This window comes from Labeo rohita, chromosome 5, assembly GCF_022985175.1.
Source record: "Labeo rohita strain BAU-BD-2019 chromosome 5, IGBB_LRoh.1.0, whole genome shotgun sequence".
Taxonomy (NCBI): Eukaryota; Metazoa; Chordata; class Actinopteri; order Cypriniformes; family Cyprinidae; genus Labeo; species Labeo rohita.
The window spans coordinates 39795332-39820609 of record NC_066873.1 but is presented as its reverse complement, the minus strand read 5'-3'; the positions used below and the strand labels follow the sequence as shown (position 1 = coordinate 39820609).

At 30.6% G+C, this 25278-nt stretch overlaps 1 protein-coding gene across 2 annotated transcripts in view; it reads right to left on the bottom strand.

Moving 5' to 3' along the window:
- The window catches only part of ksr2 (kinase suppressor of ras 2), a 123352-nt gene that overhangs the window by 40164 nt on the left and 57910 nt on the right, over positions 1-25278 (bottom strand). The window contains exons 6-10 of one of the 2 annotated variants that reach the window (XM_051110462.1): positions 19376-19551; positions 6375-6444; positions 5192-5275; positions 1804-1889; positions 1387-1404 (exon numbers count right to left, since the gene is read on the bottom strand). In XM_051110462.1, the coding sequence (XP_050966419.1) occupies positions 1387-1404; positions 1804-1889; positions 5192-5275; positions 6375-6444; positions 19376-19551 (434 nt within the window). The remainder of the gene's footprint in view (positions 1-1386; positions 1405-1803; positions 1890-5191; positions 5276-6374; positions 6445-19375; positions 19552-25278) is intronic. The other variant, XM_051110463.1, reaches the window with a different exon arrangement.

The window sequence follows — 25278 nt, the reverse complement described above, 5'->3', positions numbered from 1 at the left end:
TGTAAGAAAATTATCCATATTTAAAACATAAGAATCACTTTAATCTAGCTTGCGCTAACAGTTGTACGTGGTAGTACTAAAACACTGTCTAAGCTGTTCGCCAATTGCAACACAGTGGGACAGCTAACCAATCACAACACATTTCATTTTTCAGAAGGCGGGCCTTCAGTAAACCTGGAACTAATCGAGCCATATGTGCCAGGCTGGGAGAAATGTATTGTAATAATGTGAATTATGTTATAAAATAATGCATTTTTCAAACCACCAAGCATGAAAGCATATTCTAGTACACCCCCAAAACAAAATCAAGACTTTGTAAAAGAGCATAATAGGACACCTTTAATGTTAGATGGAATTAATTTCAGAAAAAATGTGCGATTAATTAATTTTTTTTTAATTGATTGACACCACTATTATATATAAATACATGCACATACATGTATATATTAAGGAAAAGTATGTTAGATTTATATATAAAGTACTTTTTTTTTTTTTTTTTTTTTTTAGATTTATTTTTTGCCTTTTTTGCCTGTATTAGGATAGAACAGATCATACGGGACAGGAAGCGAAGTGGGAGAGAGAGAAGGGGACGGAATCGGGAAAGGTCCTCGAGCCGGGATTCAAACTTGGGACGCCCGTAGTGCAATAGCGCAATTTATATATAATATAAAATATATACAAAAGTATAAATATATATGTATAAGATTTTTTTTTATATTGACATTTATGTGTGTATTTATATATACATAGTAAATATACACACTACACACATATATATGGTATGTAAACATAAAGTTAGATTTTGAATGCTATTAATCACGATTAATCGTTTTGCAGCCCTGGGTCAGTAGTATGTTTTTTTTTGTTGTTGATTTTGAAATAATTGATACTTTTATTCAGCTAGGATAAAATTGCTCAAAAGTGACAGTCAAGACATTTGCAATGTTACAAAAGATTTCTGTTGCAAGTAAATGCTACTCTTTTGAGTCCTGAATTTAAAAATGTTTTCACAAAAAATATTAAGCAGCACAACTTTTTTTCAGTTTTAATGATAGGAAATGTTTGTGTATCAAATCAGCATATGATTTCTAAATGATGATGCTGAGAATTAAATCAAATTACATTTTAAATTATATTAACATTGAAAACTTTTTTTTTTTTTTTTTCAAATGTAATATTATTTCACAATGTTACTGTTTTACTGTATTTTTATCACATAAATGCTGCCTTGGCAAAAATAAGAGACTTCTTTTTAAAACATTGAAAACTCTTACCAACCTCAAACTTCTGAACATTAGTGTACATTTGTTTTTACCTTTCCAATGCAAAATTTAAGGTATGAAATAGAAAACACTGTGTTTGAGGAGCATAAACCTGCTCCCTTACCTTGAGATGTTCCTTGATCTGCAAAAATTAGAAATGAGTGAAAGATAACATGATGAAAACAGGAAAAGAGAGAAAGGGTAAGACAGGTACAGACTTTTACGTTTAACGAAGAAAAAGACAAACTGTTTAATACATTAATGCAAAACAGCTGTGAAGCCACTAACAATGACAGTCTTTTAAAATACATTTTATTCTCTTGTTTTGGAAGCCAATTTTCAAAAATGCAATTTTTCTGAAGAAGATAAAACGTGTAATTAAATATGTTCAACTGAATATAAAGGAATTACGAGGTTGTGTAACACTGCTGTTTCTGAAATCATATTTGAACCATAATTAATGGCCTGCCTTGCGTAGTACTTTTTATTTAAGCATTTATAGAGTGAAAAAGAAAGAAAGAAACCATGAAAGTTTAAATACCTCTGAATGGGTCCCTACCTCCTCTGTGGTATATGAGTAAATGACAGGGCGGTGCTTCTTTGGTGCATTTGTTGTGGCACTTCAATCTGACAAAAGAAAGCATGACAGAAATGTTTATTAGTTTGCTCTTGTAAAAGCAAATCAATGAATATTCAAAACAAACACTTAATATGCAGCCATTATTTTGAGGGTGTCAAAAGCCAGCAAGTATCTTAGTAACAAGATGCCATAGTCAAGGGTGGTAGAGTGGAAACTATTAGGCAGGTAATTTATTCAAATAATCTTTTAATGATAATGATAATTATGCTCAATTTGAATGTTCAGACACTACCGCAGACATAAAGTGTCTAGCGCTGAATTCTAAAGAGGCTCTGATGCAAACAAAAACATCAAATCACATCGCTGCAAAGCTGAAATGTTAGGAATTTTCATTTTCAGACATTGGAGTAGTTATAAGAGATGGTTCAAGAAATGATAATAGATAGTGGAGTGTATATTTAACACTTGACATTTATGATTTACACGCTGTGAATCAGTCTGTAATCAGACAGAATTACAAAAATAACTTGTTTTTTTTTTAAGATCTTTTGATCTTCAAGAAAACATAAGTGCTGTTTGCTGATGCAAAACAAATGTAACAAATGTAATTTTTGTCATAATTATAACTTTATCTCATACAGCAATTTACTTGTATCTCAATTATGTATTTTACCTAATCATTTGACTTTGTCAACTGTTTTCATATCATAATGTACATATTTTGACATTATTTAAACTTTTATATGACTTAATACCTCATAATTTTCATCAAATAATTTTGACATTGTCATTAGTATCTTATTATTTAAACTTTTTATCTCATAATTATGACCTTCATACAGTAATTTACACTTTTTATCTCATGTATTTTATCTAATCATTTGACTCATGTCAATTGTTTTAATATCATAATTTAAATGTTTTGTCTCATACAGTCATTATGACTTAGCATCTCATAATTAGGACTTATTAAATAATTTTGACATCATAGTCATAATTTAACTCCTAATTATAACAGCATCATATAATTTTTATTATATGATTTATCTTATAACTGTCTATCTAATAACCTCGACTTTTTTCATAATTGTTTTAGTCACAATTTCAACCTTATCTCATAATTATGAATTTTTATCTCATACAGTAATTTAGACTTTTTATCTCAGTTATGTATTTTATCTAATCATTTGACTTACGTCAATTATTTTTAAATCACAATGTAAATGTTTTGTCATAATTTGAACATTTTGTCTCATACAGTTATTATGACTTAGCATCTCATAATTTCCACTTTGTTATAATTATGACTTTTATTTAATAATTTTGACATGTCAGTCATAATTTTTGACTTTTTAACTTCTAATTATGACATAACTCATAACTATGTCTATCCAATAACCTCAACTTTTTGTCATAATTGTTTGTCACAATTTCAACTTTATCTCATAGTTATGAATTTTTATCTTATACAGTAATTTAGACTTTTTATCTCAATTATGTATTTTATCCAATCTTTTGACTTGTCAACTTTGTCATAATTATGACTTTATCTCAGATGACATTTATGTCATAATCAAAATGTAAACTTTATCTTATAATCTCATTATGACAGCATCATGTAATTTCAAATTTATCTTACAGTTATGACTATCTAATAACTTTTTCATAATTGTTTTTGTCACAATTTCAACTTTATGACATAAATATGACTTTTTCTCTCATACAGTAATTTAAACTTTTTGTTTCAGTTATGTATTCTATCTAATCATTTGGCTTATGTCAACTGTTTTTATATCATAATGTAAATGTTCTGTCATAATTTGAACGTTTTACATCATACAGTAATTATTACTTAGCATCTCATAATTTCAGCCTTTTATCTCAGAATTATGACTATCTAATAACTACACATTTGTCATAATTGTTTTTGTCACAATTTTAACTTTATCTTATTATGACCTAGTATTTTATCATTTAAACTTTTAATCTCATAATTATGACTTTTTATCCCATACAGTAATTTAGGCTTTCTCAATTATGTATTTTATATAATAATTTGATTGATGTCAATTGTTTTTTTATAATAATGTAAACTTTTTATCTCATATAATTCTGACTTAGTAACTTATAATTTCAACTTTTTATCTCATAATTATGACTTTTTATCTCATACAGTAAATATTACTTAGTATCTCACAATTTTAACGTTGTCATAATGTTGATTCTTTTTATCTAATAATTATGACAGTATCATATAGTCTCAAAATTATGACCATCTAGTAACTTTTTGTCATAATTGTTTTTGTCAAAATTTCAGCTTTTTATCTCATAATTATGACTTTATCTCATACAGTAATTATAAATTAGTATCTCATAATTTTGACTTTGTCATAATTTTGACTTTTTATATAATAGTTTTAATATTTGTCATAGTCATAATTGTAACTTTCTATCTCATAATTATGATATTATCATATAATTTCCAACCATTTATCTTATAATTATGGCCATCTAATAACATCAATTTTTGTCATAATTGGTTTTGTCACAGTTCCAACGTTTATCTCATAATGACTTAGTATCTTACAATTTCAACTTATCTCATAATTATGACTTTTTATCTCTTACAGTAATTTAGACTTTATCTCAAATATATATTGAATCTTTTTATCTCATACAGTAATTATGACTTAAAATGTCATAATTATGACAGTCAAAATTATTAAATACTATATAATAATTTTGATATTCATGTCAAAATGATTTAATCTCATTTTATCTCATAATTATGATAGCATCATATAATTTCAACCTTTTATCTCATAATTATGACTACCTAATAACTTCAACATTTTGTCATAATTGTTTTGCCACAATTTAATGTCATCTCATAATTATGACCTAGTATCTTATAATTTAAACTTTTTTTCTCATAATTCCGACTTTTTATCTCATACAGTAATTTAGACATTTTATCTCAGTTATGTATTTTATCTAATCATTTAACTTATGTCAATTGTTTTAATAGCATAATGTAAATGTTTTGGCATAATTTAAACTTTTTATCTCATAAAGTAATTACGATTTAGTATCTCATAATTTTGACTTCAAATTTTTGTTAGAATTTCAACTTTTTAATCTCATAATTATGACTAATAATTTAAACATTTTGTCAATTGTTTTCATTCATAATTCAACTTTTTATCAAATGTTTTTAGAATTTCAACTTTTTATCTTATAATTATGACTTTGTATCTTTCAACTTTTCATGTCATACTCACAGTAAAATTTACAAAAGCATGATTTATGTTGCAAAAACAGATTCTCACACAAACATGTTACCACTTACTTGCAGTTTTTGCATTTTAAGCCGAACAGCATTCCTTTCCCGCACACGATACACGTCTGCGACATCCAATACTTTGTGGAAAACCTGCACAAGCACAAATAAGTGGCGTGATTCATTAATGAGCCTTTTTTTGAGACATTTTCCCAGAAAAAACACTAATTTCATCCATTTTTAAAATGCATGAGGCCATATGGGTTTGTTTTGCATCACTGTCAAACTATCAGCAGATGGTTCTGACCTTTTGACAACCACTCCTAAACTCTTCAGATGAAAGAGCAAATGTGTCACAACAGCGATTACATTTGCCAAGTAACCTTTTCATCGAGAGACAGATATGTGTAGCGTATGCCCAAAGATAGGCACTTTGGCAGTAATTCTCAATTTAGAGTAATTTAATTGTAACCGAGTATCTCTCAATATCTCCTTTGCACTCAACTGCGCTTCCGCGCTTGACAAACACACGTGAGGACAAAGGCCGTACAGATGCATTGCCGATTGTTCAGCAGAATTGCATGGAAGGTGCTCGCTTTATTCTTCATTTCTTCTCTCTTTTTGTTTACATGTAGTCACATTTGCTGCTCTCCACAATAAAAGAGCCATTCAAATCTCCTGCAATAGAGTTCCTCTGAAGGGTCACTGTGCATTTGCCAATCTATTTCTCTGATATGAACAGAAGCTGACAGTTAATAGAATATGACTAATGGGCTCTGACAGTGTCAAAGTGTCTTCATTAGATTGAAGCCATGCTGTCTTATAAAAGAGGAGGCTGGCTTTAGTACTCAGCTCACATCACCGTAGCCAGCTCAAAGTTGATATGAGCGTTTCAATTTTTTGGATCTGTTTATCAGCTTGCGTTTTGAAAGTGGCAGTTGTCCATCTATGATGACACGCAGACATGAAAAGTGTAAAATGAGACATTTTTTTAAGCCTTAGTGAACTTTGCATATGTTTTGATTGTTAATCTACATTCAGCTCTCATTAAAACCATTATAACTTCCATCACAAAAGCATTGTGTTTCATGGTGTACGTGCAAACGCAGGCTCTTTGTTTGACTTGGGATCGATGGTATTTGGAGTAATCAAGTCATGTGAGCAGGAATGACTGGAGTTGCACAACCGCACAAGTTAATTGGCTTGACATTTTGTAACCAATACCATGCATTCACATCTGCACAAATCTTACCTGTGTTTTATGGAGTTGCCGAGGTCTCTGCGAGGTATCTGAGGAGACCAACGAGGAACAGACAGAGTATCTACAAAAGAACGGTTGGGTCAGACAAAAGAAAACACAAAGAACAGGACATTAAAACACCAAGTAACTATTATAAACCTTGAAATCACTTTCATAAAGTGGATAAAAAAGGTATTCCCGGATGAGCTACAAAACGGTTGTAAAAAAGCAATAAGTTACAAGAAGCCAAACAGTAATTTTACCATGGTTAAGAGGTTAAGAGCCACAATATTAATAAAACAGCTGCAAAATTGAGATTTAAATTCTACATTTTAAAAAGTTATAACAAAACATTTACATTATGATATAAAAACAAAAAAAAAAAACGTTGAAATTATAAGATACTAAGACATAATTGCGAGATAAGTTGGAATTGTGACAAAAATAATTATGACAAAAAGTTGAAATTATTAGACATAATTATGAGCTAAAAGGTTGAAAATACCTGATACTGTCAATTATGAGATAAACAGTTAAAATCATGTCAAAATTAAGTCAAATGATTAGATAAAATTAATAAAAATAAAAAAAATAAAAATAATTGAGATAAAAAGTCTAAATTAGTGTATAAGATAAAAAGTCATAAATAAATAACAATCATAAACTTTAATTTGCATTAATATAGAAATCAACTGACATATCATGTATTGTGCAACAACTGTAAAACAATTTATTAAAAAAAAATAATAAATGTGAAACAGATTATTTTTTAAGATTTTTTTTTTTTTGCTTTAAATAGATCCAAGGTAAAGACAGTAAAGACATTTATACAAGATATTTCTGAAGGTTTTGTTTTTGAAATAAATACTGTTCTTTTTATTCATTCTAAAAAAAAATGTATCAGTTTCCATAAAAATAATTTGTAACAACTGTTTTCAGCATTGAAAATAATAAGAAATGTTCCTTGAATCAGCATTCTGGAGATTTTTTAATTACATTTAAAAATATTTTAAAATAGAAAGAGTCACAATATTCCTGTTTCACTGGATTCTTACACTGTTAAAAGTTTCACCAGTTTCAACTTAAAAAGTTAAGTTAAGCAGCTGCCTTAAATTTTAAGTTAAATCAACATAAAAGTCATTTAAACTAATAAGTTAAATTAACTTAAAAATACAAGTCATTTTAACTCACTATATTGTAGCGAGTTAAAATGACTTGTAGTTTTAAGTTGATTTAACTTAAAATTTTAAGGCAGCTGCTGAACTTAGGTTTTTGAGCTGAAACTGGTAAAAAAAAAAAAAAAAGTTTTACAGTGTACTGACCACAATTTTCAAACAGTAGTGACTTTGTTATTATTTGTATTTTTTAAGAAAATGCTATATTTAATATATAAATCCTTAAATGCTTAAAAAGATCACTCAGATAGAATTTGAAGAATTTAAATTTGATGTGTTCTGTCATCGCTTAGATGGACGAGATGTGATAAAAACCAAATGGAGACTTGTAAGACAATAATCACATTTGCTGCCCACAGCACTGTTAGTTCAAAAGGCCATTCATTAGATTGTCCATGCTCAATTATACTCTATTTGTATATGATTAAGAGAGAGGACAAGTACACACGCACACACGCACACACACACATGATAATCTGCTCTGCCTTATTCTAAAAGGATAAAACAGTGTATGAAAAAATATGAGGAGCCTTGCTTTAATAACCTGCTTCATAGTCTGCCTTTGATTGCATCCACTTATATATTCACTTGAGATTCCTGATGACTGCCTCTGTCAATGCGCATTGCCTGATGCTTATATCAAATATGGATGCGAGTGTGTCTCTATCGTGACCTCGGCATTCGGCTCGGCTGGTTCTTTCTGGTGGATCAGGATGAACACGGAGTTCCAAATTAGATCAGAGCTTTGATATGATCTTTGTTCTGGGGTGCTGGACTTCTCCTGAATCATGAGTGATCTTGAGGACACAAACAGCATAAATATATGAGTGTTTTTCCGACTATGGGAACTTTAATGGCTCAGAGGTTGATTTTTATCAAAACTTACACACAAACTTACACTTTTTATTATATGACGCTCAGATTAAAACATTTTCCTTTTACTCTGCCTACTTTTCAGATTCTTCTTCTATACAAATTCTATTACTTTACTCTTGCCCCAGACCCACACTTTCAACCTTTAAGTATGAAAATCTATTATAAAATGTCATATTCTACAAGCTCTGATATCTACTAAAGCTTGTTTCCACCATAATAAAAAAGGAAATTGCGACTTTTTATCTTACAATTTGGATATTTTTCACAATTCTTAGTTTATATCTCACAATTTACTCTTTTTTTCCTGGGAACTGCGAGATATGAACTTACAGACAAACTCAAAAATGTGAGATTCAAATTATGAGATAAAAAGTTTCAATTACCTTTTCTATTGTTTATTTCATGTTGGAAACAAAAAAAGAATTCAGAGATAAAAAAAAGTAACTAAGAATTCTGAGAAAATTTAGAATTCTGCATTCATCTTACAATTTTGACTTTTTCTCAGAATTCTGAGGAAATTTGTGAAACAAAAATTTGCAACTACCTTTTTAAATTTATTGTGTAACATAAATAATAGCAATTTTTACACAAATTATGAAACTGACTGAAAATTCTGCCCATAATAAAATCCAATCCAAATCCAAACGTTTGTATAAAATGTCTTTTACACCTAGGGCTGGGCGATATGGGCAAAACAAATATCACAATAATTTTTTTCATATCAGTTGATATCGATAATTAGCACGACAAATGTCAAATCTTTATTTCTTTCAAGTTTAAAGTCAGATTTTTGCTCCAAAGTGAAAGTTGTAGAAACCAGACCATTAATTTTCCTTAACGAAATAAATATCTAAATAGAAAAATTAGTTGATGTTCTAATCAGTTATATTGTTTCAAATCAAGAAACAGGTTTGGGTTGTCTGATAATAATAATAATCATAATAATAATATCACTTTTTTTGTCTCTTAGAAATGCACATTTGATAGTAGCTTGAGGATGCAAATTTTTGTTCATTATCAATCAGTAACATCTGTAAAAATTGTAGCAACCTCAGTTTTATATGGTTAAATTTATTCTGACCCATTTTTTTTTTTTTTTTTTTTTAATTAAGCATTGGTCTCCCATAGTAGCAAGCATACATTTAAAACATGATAAACACAGTTAAAACCACACATAATGGCACCTCATCACCATGGTAAAAATATAACTACATGGTTTTATAGGTAGCCTATTTGCATTAAAAACGTTAGTGTAAAAACATTCAGTATAAATGCACACATGTTATAGCTTAATCATAAATACATACATACTATAATTATATACCATTACTCCTGTAATAAAATTCAATGTGAATATCCCACATTGCTGCCACAATACTATGGTGCAGTGAGTGTTACTACATGAAAATCCATGGTAAATGATGTTGATGTGTAGATTGAAAAGCCTTCTGACTGTCTTGTTGCACACAGCTTTAAACTAGTTTAAATCACTAAAAGGTCAGTGTGGCGCGATTTAAATGAGTCATGCTGTTTCGTTCCGCTTTTGGCACATAAAAATTATACTGAACATTTATCAAACTCTTTATATAGTTTTATAGAGGAAAATTATATCGCGATAATTATTGCTATCGCATTATCGCCCAGCCCTATTTGCACCACATACTTCTATCACGCACAAGGCATAATTTGATTTGAGAAAGAATTTACATTGTGGTGAAAGGTAAATGAACAAACTCTCAATCAAAAAGTAAGTGTAGTTTTCTAGAAGCTGTACCTTTAAAACATTTGATTACTGTTATTTTACTCAAAAGTCATCATCACACATGTGAAATGCCATATTTAATTTTCCATTAATAAAAACAAGCACAACCTGCTCAAAAAGTCACACTGTTTTGCACATGGATGTCAATCATTCATAGTTTTCCACAAATTTACAGTGCTCAAAAAACTCATGGGCTGTGAGAATTAGATATAGTGTAAGCACAACATATCAAACAGACTGTACGTCTATCCTTTAAAGTCTTTTTTCACTAATGTACAAATGTAGCAGTGTGCATACACAATTATCTTTTTAAAGCAGCTGGATTTTTCCACTTATATAAATGTACACTCTTGCATACAAAAAACAAATCCACGGTGTACAAAGCAAAGAGCCTCTACACTGATGTCTTTTGTACATTATTACAATGATACCTTTAATGAAAGTAGAATATAAAATGCTCAAACGATGAAAACAAATGTTATTTTTACTTCAGCAAAGCAATTCTGCTCATGCTAAGAGGCTCTTCTCCGAATTAAAAATCCTGGAAGCATTTCATTATAAAACCAGAAGCTGGTCTCCACTATTGATATCTTTATATCTGGTATATGCATCAATTTAGTCCATAATAATCAGAGACGAGCACATCAACCAATGTTGTTATTGTTAAATAAAGCTATTAAAAAATGATCTGCTATTTGAAATAAAACTGAAGTATATGGAAAACCATTTCCGCCACAGATAAAAAGAAACAAATAGTCACAGGTTATTGCAACTTCTTACCTCACAGTTCTGATAATTTTCTTTTCTCAGAATTGTGATATAAACTCGCAACAGTGAGTTATAAAGTTAGAATTGTGAGATATAAAATTGCGTGACGAACTCGCAATTGCAAGTTATAAAGTCAGAGATGAAAGACAAAGTCGAAATTCAGAGAAATAAAGTCAAAACTGCAAGATACAAACTCGCAATTCAGACTTTTTTCTCAGAATTGTGAGTTATGAAGTCAGAATTATGTGATTAAAAACTCAAAATTGCAAGAAATAAACTCATGATAAATAAAGCCAGAATAGCGAATTCTGAGGAAAAAGTCACAATTGCAGGACATAAACTCGTAATTCTGAGAAATTCTGAAAAACTGTGAATGTACAACTCGCAGCTGGGTCATTCTGTGTCAAATCAACCAAATTTCAAAAACTTTTTGATACATTTTTACAAGATAGACAATGTATAGTGATGAAAGCCAAAATATTCAATGTCATGGATGAATATCTACTGAGTAATCCACTATTTGTAGAGGGAGGTCAAAATGGCAATTTCACCTGAGATTCAGAGTCAAGTTACAGCGAGTAAAAATGACTTCAGAAAGATGGCAGCATCATAATGTTATTTTTACACAGAGATTGGTAGTTCTATTAGTAAAATCTGTTCACTTCTGTCATCTTTGTTGCATTGTGTGCCAATGGTGACCATTAAAAAATGGGCAAAACGTTTTTCTCCAAAGTTTGCATGGCTGTAACTCAAGAAGTATTAAAGATATTTAAATGCCCTTTTAGATATTTGGTCTTAACAAACTTTCCCTTTTTTGCATATTTATTTTTAATGCCCTATGAGGTTCGGTTCCAGAGATATTGGAAATTCAATATGGTGTTTCTAATTACAACATTATTTCTTCTTCAGACATTGTTCTTTAAATAAAATAAGTATCAACTGTATACAAAGTGACCAACATCTGATTTTCGACCACTAAAAACGGGTAACATTCAACAATCTGGACATAGAGCCTCAGTGTGATCCCCATATCTCTGGGACTGAATGATGTAGGGCCTTAAAAAAAAGTTAAGATTCCCAAAGAAACGTTTATTAACAATTAGAATCTAAAATCATATTGCAATATCTTTAATACTTAAGTTACAGGCACACAAACTTTGGAAAAAGAATATTTATGGCACTCAGGTACGTTCAATACAGTTGTCTTGTCTCTAGTTTCAAGATTATTTGTTGTTCAGCCATTCCTCTTTAAAGGAGAACTCCACTTCCAGAACAACAATTCGATGTGATTCAATAGTATGTAGCGTCGTGGACACGGAACACAAACTTTTGTGCTTAAGAGGTATACAAATTCTTATTTTCTGAAAAAATGACAGATCGTTTCGCTAGATAGGTGTATTCTGTGTAAAAATAAGATAATGATGCTGCCATTTTTCCAAAGTAATTTTTAACCCCCTGTAACTTGACTCTAAATCTAAAGCGAAAATTGCCATTTTAACCTCCCTCTACAAAATAGTGGATTACTCAGTAGATATTTATCAATGGTATTTAATATTTTGGCTTTCATCACTATACATGTCTATCGTGTCTACGAATGACTAAGAATATTAGCAAAATCCAAAATTTGTTTTTGAAATTTGGTTGATTTAACATGGAATGATCCAATTGCGAGTAGTAAATTTCTCAGAATTGTGAGTTTGTCCTGCAAATTTCTCTCAAAATTTTCAATTCTGGCTTTATATCATGTATTTGTGAGTTATTAAGTCCGAATTGTGAGATATAAGCTTACAATTCTGAGAAAATATCAGTTGTAAGTTTATATCTCTCAATTCCGAGAAAAATCGTTAGAACTGTGAGAAAAAAGTCAGAATTGTGAGTTTTTAATCACACAATTCTGACTTTATAACTCACAATTGCTAGTTTATATCTCACAATTCTGATAAAAAAAGTCTGAATTGCGAGTTCGTATCACACAATTCTGAGAAAAATATAAAACAAACAAAAACTATAAATATTGAACTAAATGAATACTATAACAAAAAATATAAATACTGAAAAACTAAAAAAAAAGTTAAATTAATTGTTGCCTTGCAACTGAAGTAAAGTTGAAGTACTAAAATTACTAGAATTAAAAACACACATTAAAGCTAAACAGAAATATAAAACTAATTAAAAACTAATAAAAATGACAAAATCATAATTTACTAAAACTTAAAATAAAATGAATTTTATGAAGTTTCAAAATATAAAGAAAGATTCATAAATACAAACACTGTTTTGAAATACTTAAATAACACTGATATTAATATCCTATGACTCTGCAGTGATAAATGCATTATGATTAAAAATGATAACAGTTATTTAAAATAAAATGATTAGAGTATATATTAATACACATAAAAACAAACAATCTAAACAAGTAGCATAAACTACACTGCAGTGATAATTTTAGACAAAACCCTTGCTTGCCTGTTTCTATGGCAACCGCTCAAAGTTTTAAAGGAGATGATGCAAATCATAACAAAAACCAGAAACTAATCTTATTTACTATAATAATCAAATACACTTGTAAGGGTTAAAGTGAAACAAAAGCCAGCTGAAAAATGATCCAACAGACTTCAGCATCCATCAAAAAAAGCACAGCGGCAGCAAAGTACCAGGACTTAATCAAATATAGAATGATTACCATATTTCTATACCATGGCATTTACATGGCATTTAAATGTAAATCAAATCCTTTCATGCTATGAAGAAACAGAGCAAAAGAGAGCAGTCTTTCATCAGACCCGAGTTAAAAGTTTACCTGACAAACTCCCATCGTCTCACAGCAGGTGGATGCTTTAACCGCAGGCACAGAAACAGACCTACTTACTTGTGAACACAAACCAGCATCACTACTGAGCAGGTGAATGTGTGTTTAATTGGTGCATCTAAAAAAAACAAAAAAACCCAAACTACAGCACAAATATTGCTAAAAATACCAAATCTACCAGAGGCAGATGTCTAATTAGCAGAAAAACATTCATATGGTACTGTTTCCCCTTTTTAAACCAACAACCAGTCATTAAGAACCACCATGTTGACTCAATTAACTATCAGATTTAGACAAACAAGAGTTTGTTCAGCCAGATGAAGCAGCAGTTGGCCCATAGTCACGATCGACCAATCACATGCCAGTGTAAGTGATATAAATACCACAGGCATCTTACAAACAGACAGACTAAACAAAATGGTTTGTAAAACAATGACTAACATAGTGATTTGCTTCTGATCAGGCCTTTCCAGAACAGTACAAAGCACCATTATTGGATTTACAGTTTGCTAAGATTTCAACTGACAGGCTTTTTTCAAAAAGGAAATATGAGTGACGTTAAGTACATTTAACACCTGCTATTGACCTGCTCTTAAACAATTCTATGGGTTTGAGTGACAGCCCGATAAATGATGTTATAAAAGTGCTGCACTGCGTCTTTGTGTCATGAGGATAAATTGTTGCAGCCAAGAAATTACAGTCAAGAGTTGGCTATTACATTATACAGTAGTTTACATTTGTTCTACAGCTAGACACACACTTCAAAAGGATGTAAATGACAAAAGAGTCCTTAAACTTTCTATAAAGTATTGAAATTAAATTGAGAACAATTTTTTTATTTATTTTTTACCAAGTGATCTCAAATTTAAAAATTATTTATTTATTTATTGTGTGACCCTAAATTGTGGAGGTGTTGAATAATATTAATAACGATACTATTAAAATTATTTTTGCATTGATAATAATAATAAATAAATAAACAATAATAATAATAATAACAACAAATAACTATTAGTAGTAGTGATAGTAGTAGTAGTAGTATTAAGTGATCTCAATGTATTATAAATAAATTTATTATTATTATTATTATTATTATTATTATTATGTGACCAAATGATCTCAAGATACAATAAATAAATGAATAAATAAATAAATGTTACTATTATTATTATTATTATTATTATTATTATTATTATTATTATTATTATGTGACCATAAACTGTGGAGGTGTTAAATAATAATACTAATAATACTATTAAAATTATGCTTGCTTTAATAATAATAATAAAAATAATAAGTACTATTAGTAGTAGTGGTAGTAGTAAGTGATCTCAAGGTACTATAAATAAATTGATTATTATTATTATTATTATTATTATGGGACCAAGTGATCTCAAGGTACTATAAATAAATAAATTATTATATTATATTTTAATGGGACCCTAAATTGTAATATTAATATGATACTATTAAAATCATGTTTGCATTAATAATAATAATAATTATTATTATTATTATTGTTGTTGTTGTTGTTGTTATTAGTAGCCATTATAATAGTAGTATTAACCAAGTGATCTCAAAGTACTCTAAATAAAATTTATTTATTATTATTATTATTATTACTATTATTGTGACCCTAAATTGTGGAGGTGTTGAATAAAAATAATGCTATTATAATACTATTATAATTATGTTTGCATTAATAATATTAATAATAAATAATAATAAAAATAGTCAGAAATTTCTATTCAAACACAAACATTTTAATCACCTAAGAAATTTTAAGAGAAAAATCTGAGATTCTTAAATAAAACCAACTAAGAATTTTTAGTCTCCTAACCTATCCTAAGTCTAACATGCAAACACCAACAATATCCTCTGGCTTATTTGTCTTTCTCTACCCTATTCTCAACTTTTAGTTGTGAAGTCTAGAGTTAAACTGCACGAAAGCATTTCACAGTATTGCACACACTGATTGTATTCTGTGTGGATGTCAAGAAACTTGAAACCGTGAAGTACAGACCTTGGGCAAACTGTTGCTTGCTGTGTACAAAAATATTGTCACCACACGCAGAACAACAGCAGACGCATTACCAGGGCTGACGACACTCGCGAGGCCTGGTTACTGCCACCGCGTCCGGCCTGGAGCCCCATCGGGAAGTCCAGAAAGCAAGTAATGCTATTAGAGAGGCTGCCACAAACCCAATGTGATTATACCCCTGCAACCGATTTATCGGAAATTCAACTATAACGATCTTTCATCTGGTTTTGCAACAAAAGCTCTTGCATCCAAAACTCTGGAGGAATTTAGTTGTTTGGGTTGTTGTCATTAAGTAAAAAGAGAACTAAAACTATTAAAACATTAGTGCTAATTGAAATAAAAATGACAATTTGCTATACAATTACAGATCACACAAGATGTAGATGAGTTTGTTTCTTCTTCAGAACAGATTTGGAGAAATTTTGCATTAAATCACATGCTCACCAATGGATCCTTTGCAGTGAATGGGTGCCGTCAGAATAAAGTCCAAACAGCTGATAAAAACATCACAATAATCCACAAAAGAATCATTTTGTACTGCTTTTGCTTGTAAATTGTGTTAGATCTGGGTTTTTTCCTCTCCTGATTTAGACAAGATGACTTTTTCACTGGAGAAAGCAATACTGTATTATGGATAGAGAACCATATTTTAGCCAGAAGGAATAGTTTGAAATGAAAAACGTCTTAATGATTGATTTTCTTTATTACAAACATTAAATGATGGACTGAAGTGGTGTGGATTACTTGTGAATTTTTGTGATTTTTTTTAATCAGCTGTTTGGACTCTCCTTCTGACGGCACCCATTCACTGCAGACGATCCATTGGTGAGCAACTGATGTAAAGCTATTTTTAGTAAAAAATAAGAGTAGAAACACTGCTCAACAGTGGTTGGACTTCAATTAGAGCCAAAAATTGTGATTACCTGAAGTATTAATTTGTCAAAACCATCAAAACAGGGGTAGATGAAACGAAAAACACCCTAACAGTTACCTCTCCGGATATTTCCCCCAGCATACAATGTACAAAGCACACGGTAGATTGCCAAAGCTTGGAGGGGGTCTATCACTCATAATTCTGGAAACAAGCAGTCAAAACTTTTCCCTCCATCTGTACTATAATCTCATTCCAAAACAGAATGTTTTGCGTCATTCTTGTGTCATTCCCAGTCTTCTCACATACACACGGCTTCCGTTCGGCCCATTATTCCTCTAATAGCCCACGCTAAGAGGCCCCCGGTGTAGGAGACATTGGGCTTGGACAATATGCGCTCACACGATGCCAGGTGTCCTGGGACACATGTAGGTTTGGGACGCTGCCCTTTAATAGGTGATGAGAAGAAAAGTCACATTGTGGAAGAAAACGACAAAGAAAGTTGTAATTGAGCGACGTGCGTCATCGGACATCTGTCAACGCTAGCGGTGATCTAACGATGTTGACCAAGAGTTTGAATGTCTTTAAACGCGCCTGAGATGAAGCGGTGCAATTGAATGCAAAAAGGAAATTTAGATCAGGGATTTTTCTCGAAATGAGAAAGTCGATACAGGTAGCGTATTATAATAACATATTAAAAAGTGATTAGTAAATATGATGCATTTCTTGAATATTTCACATAAACACTGTATACACTACCAGTCAAAAGTTTTTGAACAGTACGATTTTTTATGTTTTTTAAAGACGTTTTTTTTGGTCACCAAGCCTGCATTTATTTAAATTTATTCAAAGTACAGCAAAAACAGAAATATTTTTACTATTAAAAATAGTAATTTTCTATATATATTTTAAAATGTAATTTATTCCTATGATCAAAGCTGAGTTTTCAGCATCAGTACTCTAGTCTTCAGTGTCACATGATCCTTCAGAAATTATTCTAATGAGTTGATTTGCTGTTCACTAAATGGTTTTTATTATTATTATCAATATTTAAAACATCTGAGAAATTTTTTTCAGGATTCTTTGATGAATAGAAAGATACAAAGATCAGCATTTATCTGAAATAAAAAGCTTTTGTAATATTATACACTATACCATTCAAAAGCTTGGAGTATATATATATATATATATATATTTTTTTTTATTACAGAAATTAATACTTTTATTTTGCAAGGATGCTTTAAACTGATCAAAAGTGAGGATAAAAACATAATGTATTATGTTGCAAAAAAATTCAGATCAGAGATTTTTCTCAAAATGAGAAAGTTTCTATTAATCGAAGAAACCTGAAAAAATTCTATTCAGCCATTTTTAACATAATAATAATAAATGTTTTTGAGGCAGCAAATCAGAATATTGAAATGATTTCTGAAGGCTCATGTGACTGCAGTAATGACTCAGCTTTGAAATCACAGGAATAAATGACATTTTAAAATATATTTAAATAGCAAACAGTTATTTTAAATAGTAAAAATATATCTAAATTTTACTGTTTTTGTTGTATTTTGGATCAAATAAATGTAGGCTTGGTGAGCAGAAGAGACTTCTTTAAAAAAACATTAAAACATTTTTAACTGGGAGTGTAAATTAAATGAATTTCTCACATGTACAACCCATTTGAATTCTATTAGGCAACATATTTCTGATGGTACAACAAATTACATCAGCAAAAATGATTTATTTTTAATCAAAAAGGTTTAAGCAAGGAATGGAAAATGGAGCCAAGTGGAGAAAAGGAAATTAAAATTTATTAACCTAATATGATTTCATGACAGATTATTTTTCTTTGGAATCAAAGAAATGTGCCTAATAAAACCAGAAACATATATTAAAAAAGGTATTATAAAAAGGTATTATATTAAAAAAAAACAAAAAAAAAACAAAACATTTTTTTAATTTTATAAAATGAAATAAATTAGAATATGTTCAATTAAATTATTAATTAATTATTAATTAAATTAAATTATTTAATACATATATACACATACATATACATACATATATATATATAAATATATATAACAAAAACGTTACTTAATAATTATTCATTAATTTATTATTACAATTTAATGAATTTTAATCATTGCTGTATCATCTGTTTATACGATAATATTGACTTAAACTAATAACTTGTAATGTATTATATATTAAAAACATATTTTTCTAATATGTTACATTCAATTATTTTTAGTACATATATATTTTATTATATATTTTATTAAATACTATTTTATTATATAATGTTTGGCTATAAAACAACAGACACATACACACACACACACAACATTACTTAGTAATTATTTATTAATTTATTATTACAATTTAGAAAATGTATTAACTTGTAAGGTATTATATATTAAAAAATATATATATTGGCTATAAAGAATAACACACACACACAAACATTACTGACTAATTATTCATTAATTTTAATCATTACTGTATCATCTGTTCATCTGTTTATATGATGATAATGTCACCAGATTGCTTTACTGTTCTGTCTGGATATTTGGGATATTTGCCATTTCAAGCAAAGAAAAACATACTACGCAGGGAGGCTTTTCAGGAGTAATGCTCTCATCATCTGTATTTTAAGTAGGACTGAAACAATGTGTTGTTATGCATAGAGGTTAATGGCTGTTACTCACTTGCTGAGGGGGTGTCGGAGTGCACCGGTGGTGTCGAAGGGACAAAATTGGGGAAAAAGAAGGAGCGGAGTGAGTGATCGGAGTGGAGAGGAGAGCGCTGGGTTGGCAGGTTTTCACAGCTCCCAGCCACACTGCTGTGGATCTTCAGGTTCAGCGGCTTGTTCTTCTTTTTTGCTCTACAAAGAGAGACAGAGGAAAAACAAATGAGCCCAAAATAAGACAAGATCACAGTGTTTACAATGTCATATCTGGTTTCAAAACAAGCTCTTGCACGTCATACTCCAAAACAGATTTAGCTCGAAACCTGGCATAGGTAAACCTGCAGACACATGCATGCTTACATAAGCTCATGTCCTCAAAAAAAAAATAAAAAGAAATAAAAAAGAAATGATTAAAATGGCTTGAGCTGATTGATTAGGGTTGGTTGAACATTATAACTAGTCACAGACCTGTCCATTGAGCACATGAATGCAGTGCAGATTTAAACCAGTCCTTAAATCAGTCAGTTAATTTCCTTTTTTTAAAATTATTTTTTTATTACTATTGGTGCCAACTTTTTTTGTGTTTATTTTATTTTATTTTATTTCTGTGGATTTGTGACAAAGTAAAATTGCCTCTATAAAAAAAAAAAATGAGTATACGGTGCAAAATAAAATAAAATAAAATAAAATAAAATAATTTTAATCATGCATTTTTGAATGAGAACAAAAATTTGGTAATAAATAATAAAATAAAATAAAATAAAATAAAATAAAATAAAATACTGGAATGGAACAAGGTGGAGAAACTGAAATTAAGCAGAAAAAGTTATTAAAATTTAATGAAAGATTATAAACTTTTTTCTTTGGAATAATATGCACTGATGATATGTACACAATAAATAAAATAAATAAAAATAAAAATAAAAAAAAATAAAATAAAATAAAATAAAATAAAATAAAATAAAAATAAAATAAAATAAAATAAAATAAAATAAAATAAAATAAAATAAAATAAAATAAAATAAAATAAAATAAATACTGGAATGGACCAAGATAGAGAAAATGAAATTAAGCAGAAAATAATGAAAGATTATAAAATTTTTGTCATTATCCTGTAGCCCTAAACTCATAACAAGTCCTTTCAAATTATAGTAATTATTATATACAAATTATTATAGTATTTCTCACATATCAGTAGGACACACACATCTATGAGAAACCGCTTATTTAGACAAGTTTGCTTGTGAACTCAGGAAAGCTGTTCTCCAACTGAGTCACACAATGAGAGATTTCTGGCTTCACACAATGAATAAACAGACCACAGGTTATCATGAGGGCACAGTCAGCAATTAAAAAACACATTATAGCATTCAAATCCAATTAGATCCATTTCTTTTCTGTGTGGGTGCATGTTTGCAAGGGCAGATGTCTTGCTGTTCAGAATATCCTTCTTTCTTCTCTATGAAAATGTCATCATGTCACCTTTCTCTTAACTTCATTAAGTCTATCATGTTTAAAAATCAAGGCAATAATGAAACAGACTCGGAAGCAACTGTTAAATCTGCTCTAGATATTTTCCCTCATGATGTCATTATTGCTGTGAGCAACTCTTAAAATGCAAAGTAAGAAAAGTAATTGTCAGATCTAGATGCAGCTGATAAATATGCATTCGCATGTATGTTCAAATGCCCTGCATAACTAAAGTCTTTACAGCTTGTTTTAAACATGTTTACAAGCATTTCTAAACACTTTTCACAATTTTTCAACATTCCTCCAGCATGCACTTTCACTCAGCAGTTTGTTTTCTGTCAAAATGCATTAAAACTTCAGAACATTTCTCAAACTCATCCCATTCTACCATAGGGCAAACCCATGTGCACGAAGGGGTTGTCCATTTTTACTAATGCAAAATATGAATTTTGCCAAATGCTCTCACTAAATACATTTTGTATCAAAAGAAAGACAAAGTGATCCACAGTTTAGTCCACAGATACTGTTGTTGTGCTGTAGGGATTGAGAAATGCACAAAAACAACTGTTTAAGAAAAACTGTATCCAAGTAGGGCTGGGCGATATGGGCAAAAAATGATCACCATAATTTTTTTCATATCAGTCGATATTGATAATTATCACCATAAATGTCACATTTTTAATTCTTTCAAGTTTAAAGGTAGATTTTTGCTACAATGTGAAAGTCTTTGTTTTTTGAATTTCCAGTCATTTTTCCTTAACAAAATAAATATCTTAACGAAAAAAATATTTCTTAGTTTTGCATGTTTTAATGAGTAATATTGTTTCAAATCAAAAAAAAGGTTTGTGTTACCTGATAATATTAATAATATAACACTTTTTTGTCATTTGATAGTATCTTAAGTTAGGATGCAGATGTAAATTTATGTTCATTATCAAAATCAGTAATATCTGTAAAAATTGGTGAAATTTTATTCTTTTTTTTTTTTAAATTAACCATTGCTCTTTCATAGATTCATCCATAAATCGTGATAATAACAGTTATAAGCTCAAATATAGCCCTTAATACCATTGAGTAAAACTATGGTACTATGGTAAAAAATGTAATATGGTTCCTAGGTATTTGTACGAAAAACAGTAGTCTAAATACATTTAGTATATATGCATAAACGCTACAGCTTAATTACAAAAATACTGTAATTATATTCCATTATTCCTCCTTCAATACATTTAATACATGTCTACATTAATAATATAATAAAATTCAAGACAAATATACCCACATTTCTGACAGAATACCACTGTGCAGTTAGTGCTACTACAGTAAATCTAAGGTAAATGATGGCGATTTGTAGATTAAAAAGCCTTCTGACTGTATCGTTGCACACAGTGTTTCTGCTGTTTGTCAGCGCTGTTTCATCTGGCTTTAAACCAAGTCATTTGTGTCTTCGCTGAATTCAAGCACCTCACGCTGTCACTGTTTAATGACCAAGACTCCTCATCAGCAAGTGAACTCATCTGCTCTAGTAAGTTTATTGTAGTAAGTTCGCACCGTGCCGCCGTTTGAAATTTGATCCGAGCGGATAAACGGTCCGAGTGGCACGCTTTGATTAGTGCTCTTTTGTTTCGCCTTTGCCGCATAAACATTATATCGAACATTTATCGTATTTTTTTATATCGTTTATCGAGGAAATTCGAACCCTATATCCAAGACTTAAAGGGACAGCTCGTTCAAAAATTCTGTTGTCATTTACTCACCCTCAAGTTGTTTCAAACCTGTATTTTTTCAGCTGTTATACACAGAAGATGACATTTTGAAGAATGTTGGCAACCAAACTGTTGGCGGTAGCCACTTACTTCCATAGCATGCAAAAAATACTATGGAAGTCAATGGCTACCGTCAACTGTTTGGTTACCAACATTCTTCAAAATATCTTTGTGCTCAAATCATCTTGTGGGCCAGACTGGACTCCTCCACAAGTCAAATTTGTGTTTGACAAACCAATTTTCATTTGTTTTCACCATATGAAAGAGCTCGAGTTGAATCAAAAGAAAAGTGTGGGCATCAAAACATGCCTGATTGGCATTTTACAGTAGTCACATAATTTACTGAACCTACTTCTGAATGTAATATGGATATGAACAAACTGGTTTTGGTAAAAGCATTGATGTTTATGAAGCTTTGAAGTAGGAGGGAGAGAGAATCGTGTCATCTAATAGCAAATTAAAAAGGAAAACGCTTACAACATGATGATCCGCTTAATAAACAAACTCCAGCTGGTCCAAAATGCAGCAGCTAGAGTTCTTACTAGAACCAAAAAGTATGATCATATTAGCCCGGTTCTGTCAACACTGCACTGGCTCCCTATTAAACATCGTATAGATTTTAAAATCTTGCTAATTACTTATAAAGCCCTGAATGGTTTAGCTCCCCAGTACCTGAGCAAGCTCTTATCGCATTATAGTCCCTCACGTCCGCTGCGTTCTTAAAACTCTGGCAGTTTGATAATACCTAGAATATCCAAATCAACCGCGGGTGGCAGATCATTTTCCTATTTAGCACCCAAACTTTGGAACAATCTACCCAACACTGTTCGGGACGCAGACACACTCTGTCAGTTTAAATCTAGATTAAAGACCCATCTCTTTAACCTTGCTTACACATAACACATTAACACATTTTTATTATTCAAATCCGTTAAAGGATTGTTAGGCTGCACTAATTAGGTCAACCGGCACTTCCCATAACACCCGATGTACTCAGTGCATCGTCAGAAGAATGGCATCTACGCTAATATTAGTCTGTTTCTTTCTTATTCCGAGATCACCTTAACCACCAGATCCAGTCCGTATCCAGATCAGATGGTCATTGCAGTCCCCCGGATCCAGTCCGTACCCAGCCCAGAAGGTGGATCAGCACCTAGAGACGGCCTCTACAGCACTGAATGTCAGCGGAGACCACATCGACTAGATGAGCCCCAGAGACGGATCCCCAGTGAAGACCTCGTCACCTAGACAGCTGTCGGCACAGGACCAGAGGGACCTGGTGAGTCCTCTGTGTCTGGCCAGAGGAGAACTGGCCCCCCGACTAAGCCTGATTTCTCCCAAGGTTTTTTTCTCCATTTGTCACCGATGGAGTTTTGGTTCCTTGCCGCTGTCGTCTCTGGCTTGCTTAGTTGGGGACGCTTTATCTTCAGTTTATCTTCACACAATATTGTATTTTATTTTGTTGTATTTGATTAACTACCTTTACCTGAAAATTGAGTGTTTACTGTTGCCCTTTGCATTGTTGATGTACTATTTCCTATTTAATACTGTACAGCCGCCTTGTCACAATTCTGTATTGTTATAGGCGGTATATAAATAAAGGTGATTTGATTTTGATTTGATGCAGATCATTAACAGAAAGATTCTTATGATTTTATGCCAAAAAAGGAGCAAAGAAATGTATTGTTCAGCAACGGTTAGATATTTTTGGTTCATTGTGAGCATGTTTCTGCGTATACAGACGATGACAACAATGTGCAAGACTCTGAGAGCACAATGCATTAGTGTGTGGATTTGACAAATACTGACAGTGTGTGCGAGAGAAGCTTTCTTATTGTGCAGGAATAAGCAGAAAGGTGAGGTGTGTGAACGCGAAAGCGAAGAAAAAAAGAGAGTCGGAGAACAGGAGACAAACAAACAGACAAATAAAAATGGATCAACAGGGTGACAAGCAGAACAACTGACTGGCAGCAAACTACTGGTGACAGATTCTCATTCTTTCTTTTATGCTTTTTGTTTCACTTTGTGGTGTCTCTCTTTTTTTCTTTTCTTTTTTTTACTTCTTGCTTTATTATTGTGTTGTCTTGAAGTTTAAGGTTGGGTGTAAAGTGAAAAATAATCTGACATTTGCATCAAAATATTACACAGTGTTGACATGAATGTTAAAACAAGACAAAAATATATAAATATTAATAATAATAATTTAACTGTTTAAACTGATTAACTGATTAAATCTGGTAATTAAATAAAATCACATATGTGAGATTTACTGAGAAAAGCCCCCAAAACAAAGAAAATGTAAAAATACTAAATAAAAAAAACTAAATTATTGAATAGGCTTTACAAATAGTGTTAAAAAATATAAATAATATCTTAGTAATATTTTTTTCCATGTTATTGAATACAGCTATATTACTGACCAGAGGAATAAACAGCATGTTTCAATGAAAATAATTTCATTACTGTAATGATGCATTTTTGAATGAGAACTATAAATGTTATGGGACATATTTTGGTGCAAAAAAAACCCCCAAAACAAAACAAAATAAAATAATTGTCATGATGCATTTTTGAATGAGAACTATAAATGTTAGGGGTATAGTTGTTAAATGTTAAATTTTCTTTTGGTGTAAAAAAACAAAACAAAACAAAACAAAAAATAAATGACATAAAAACTATAAATGTT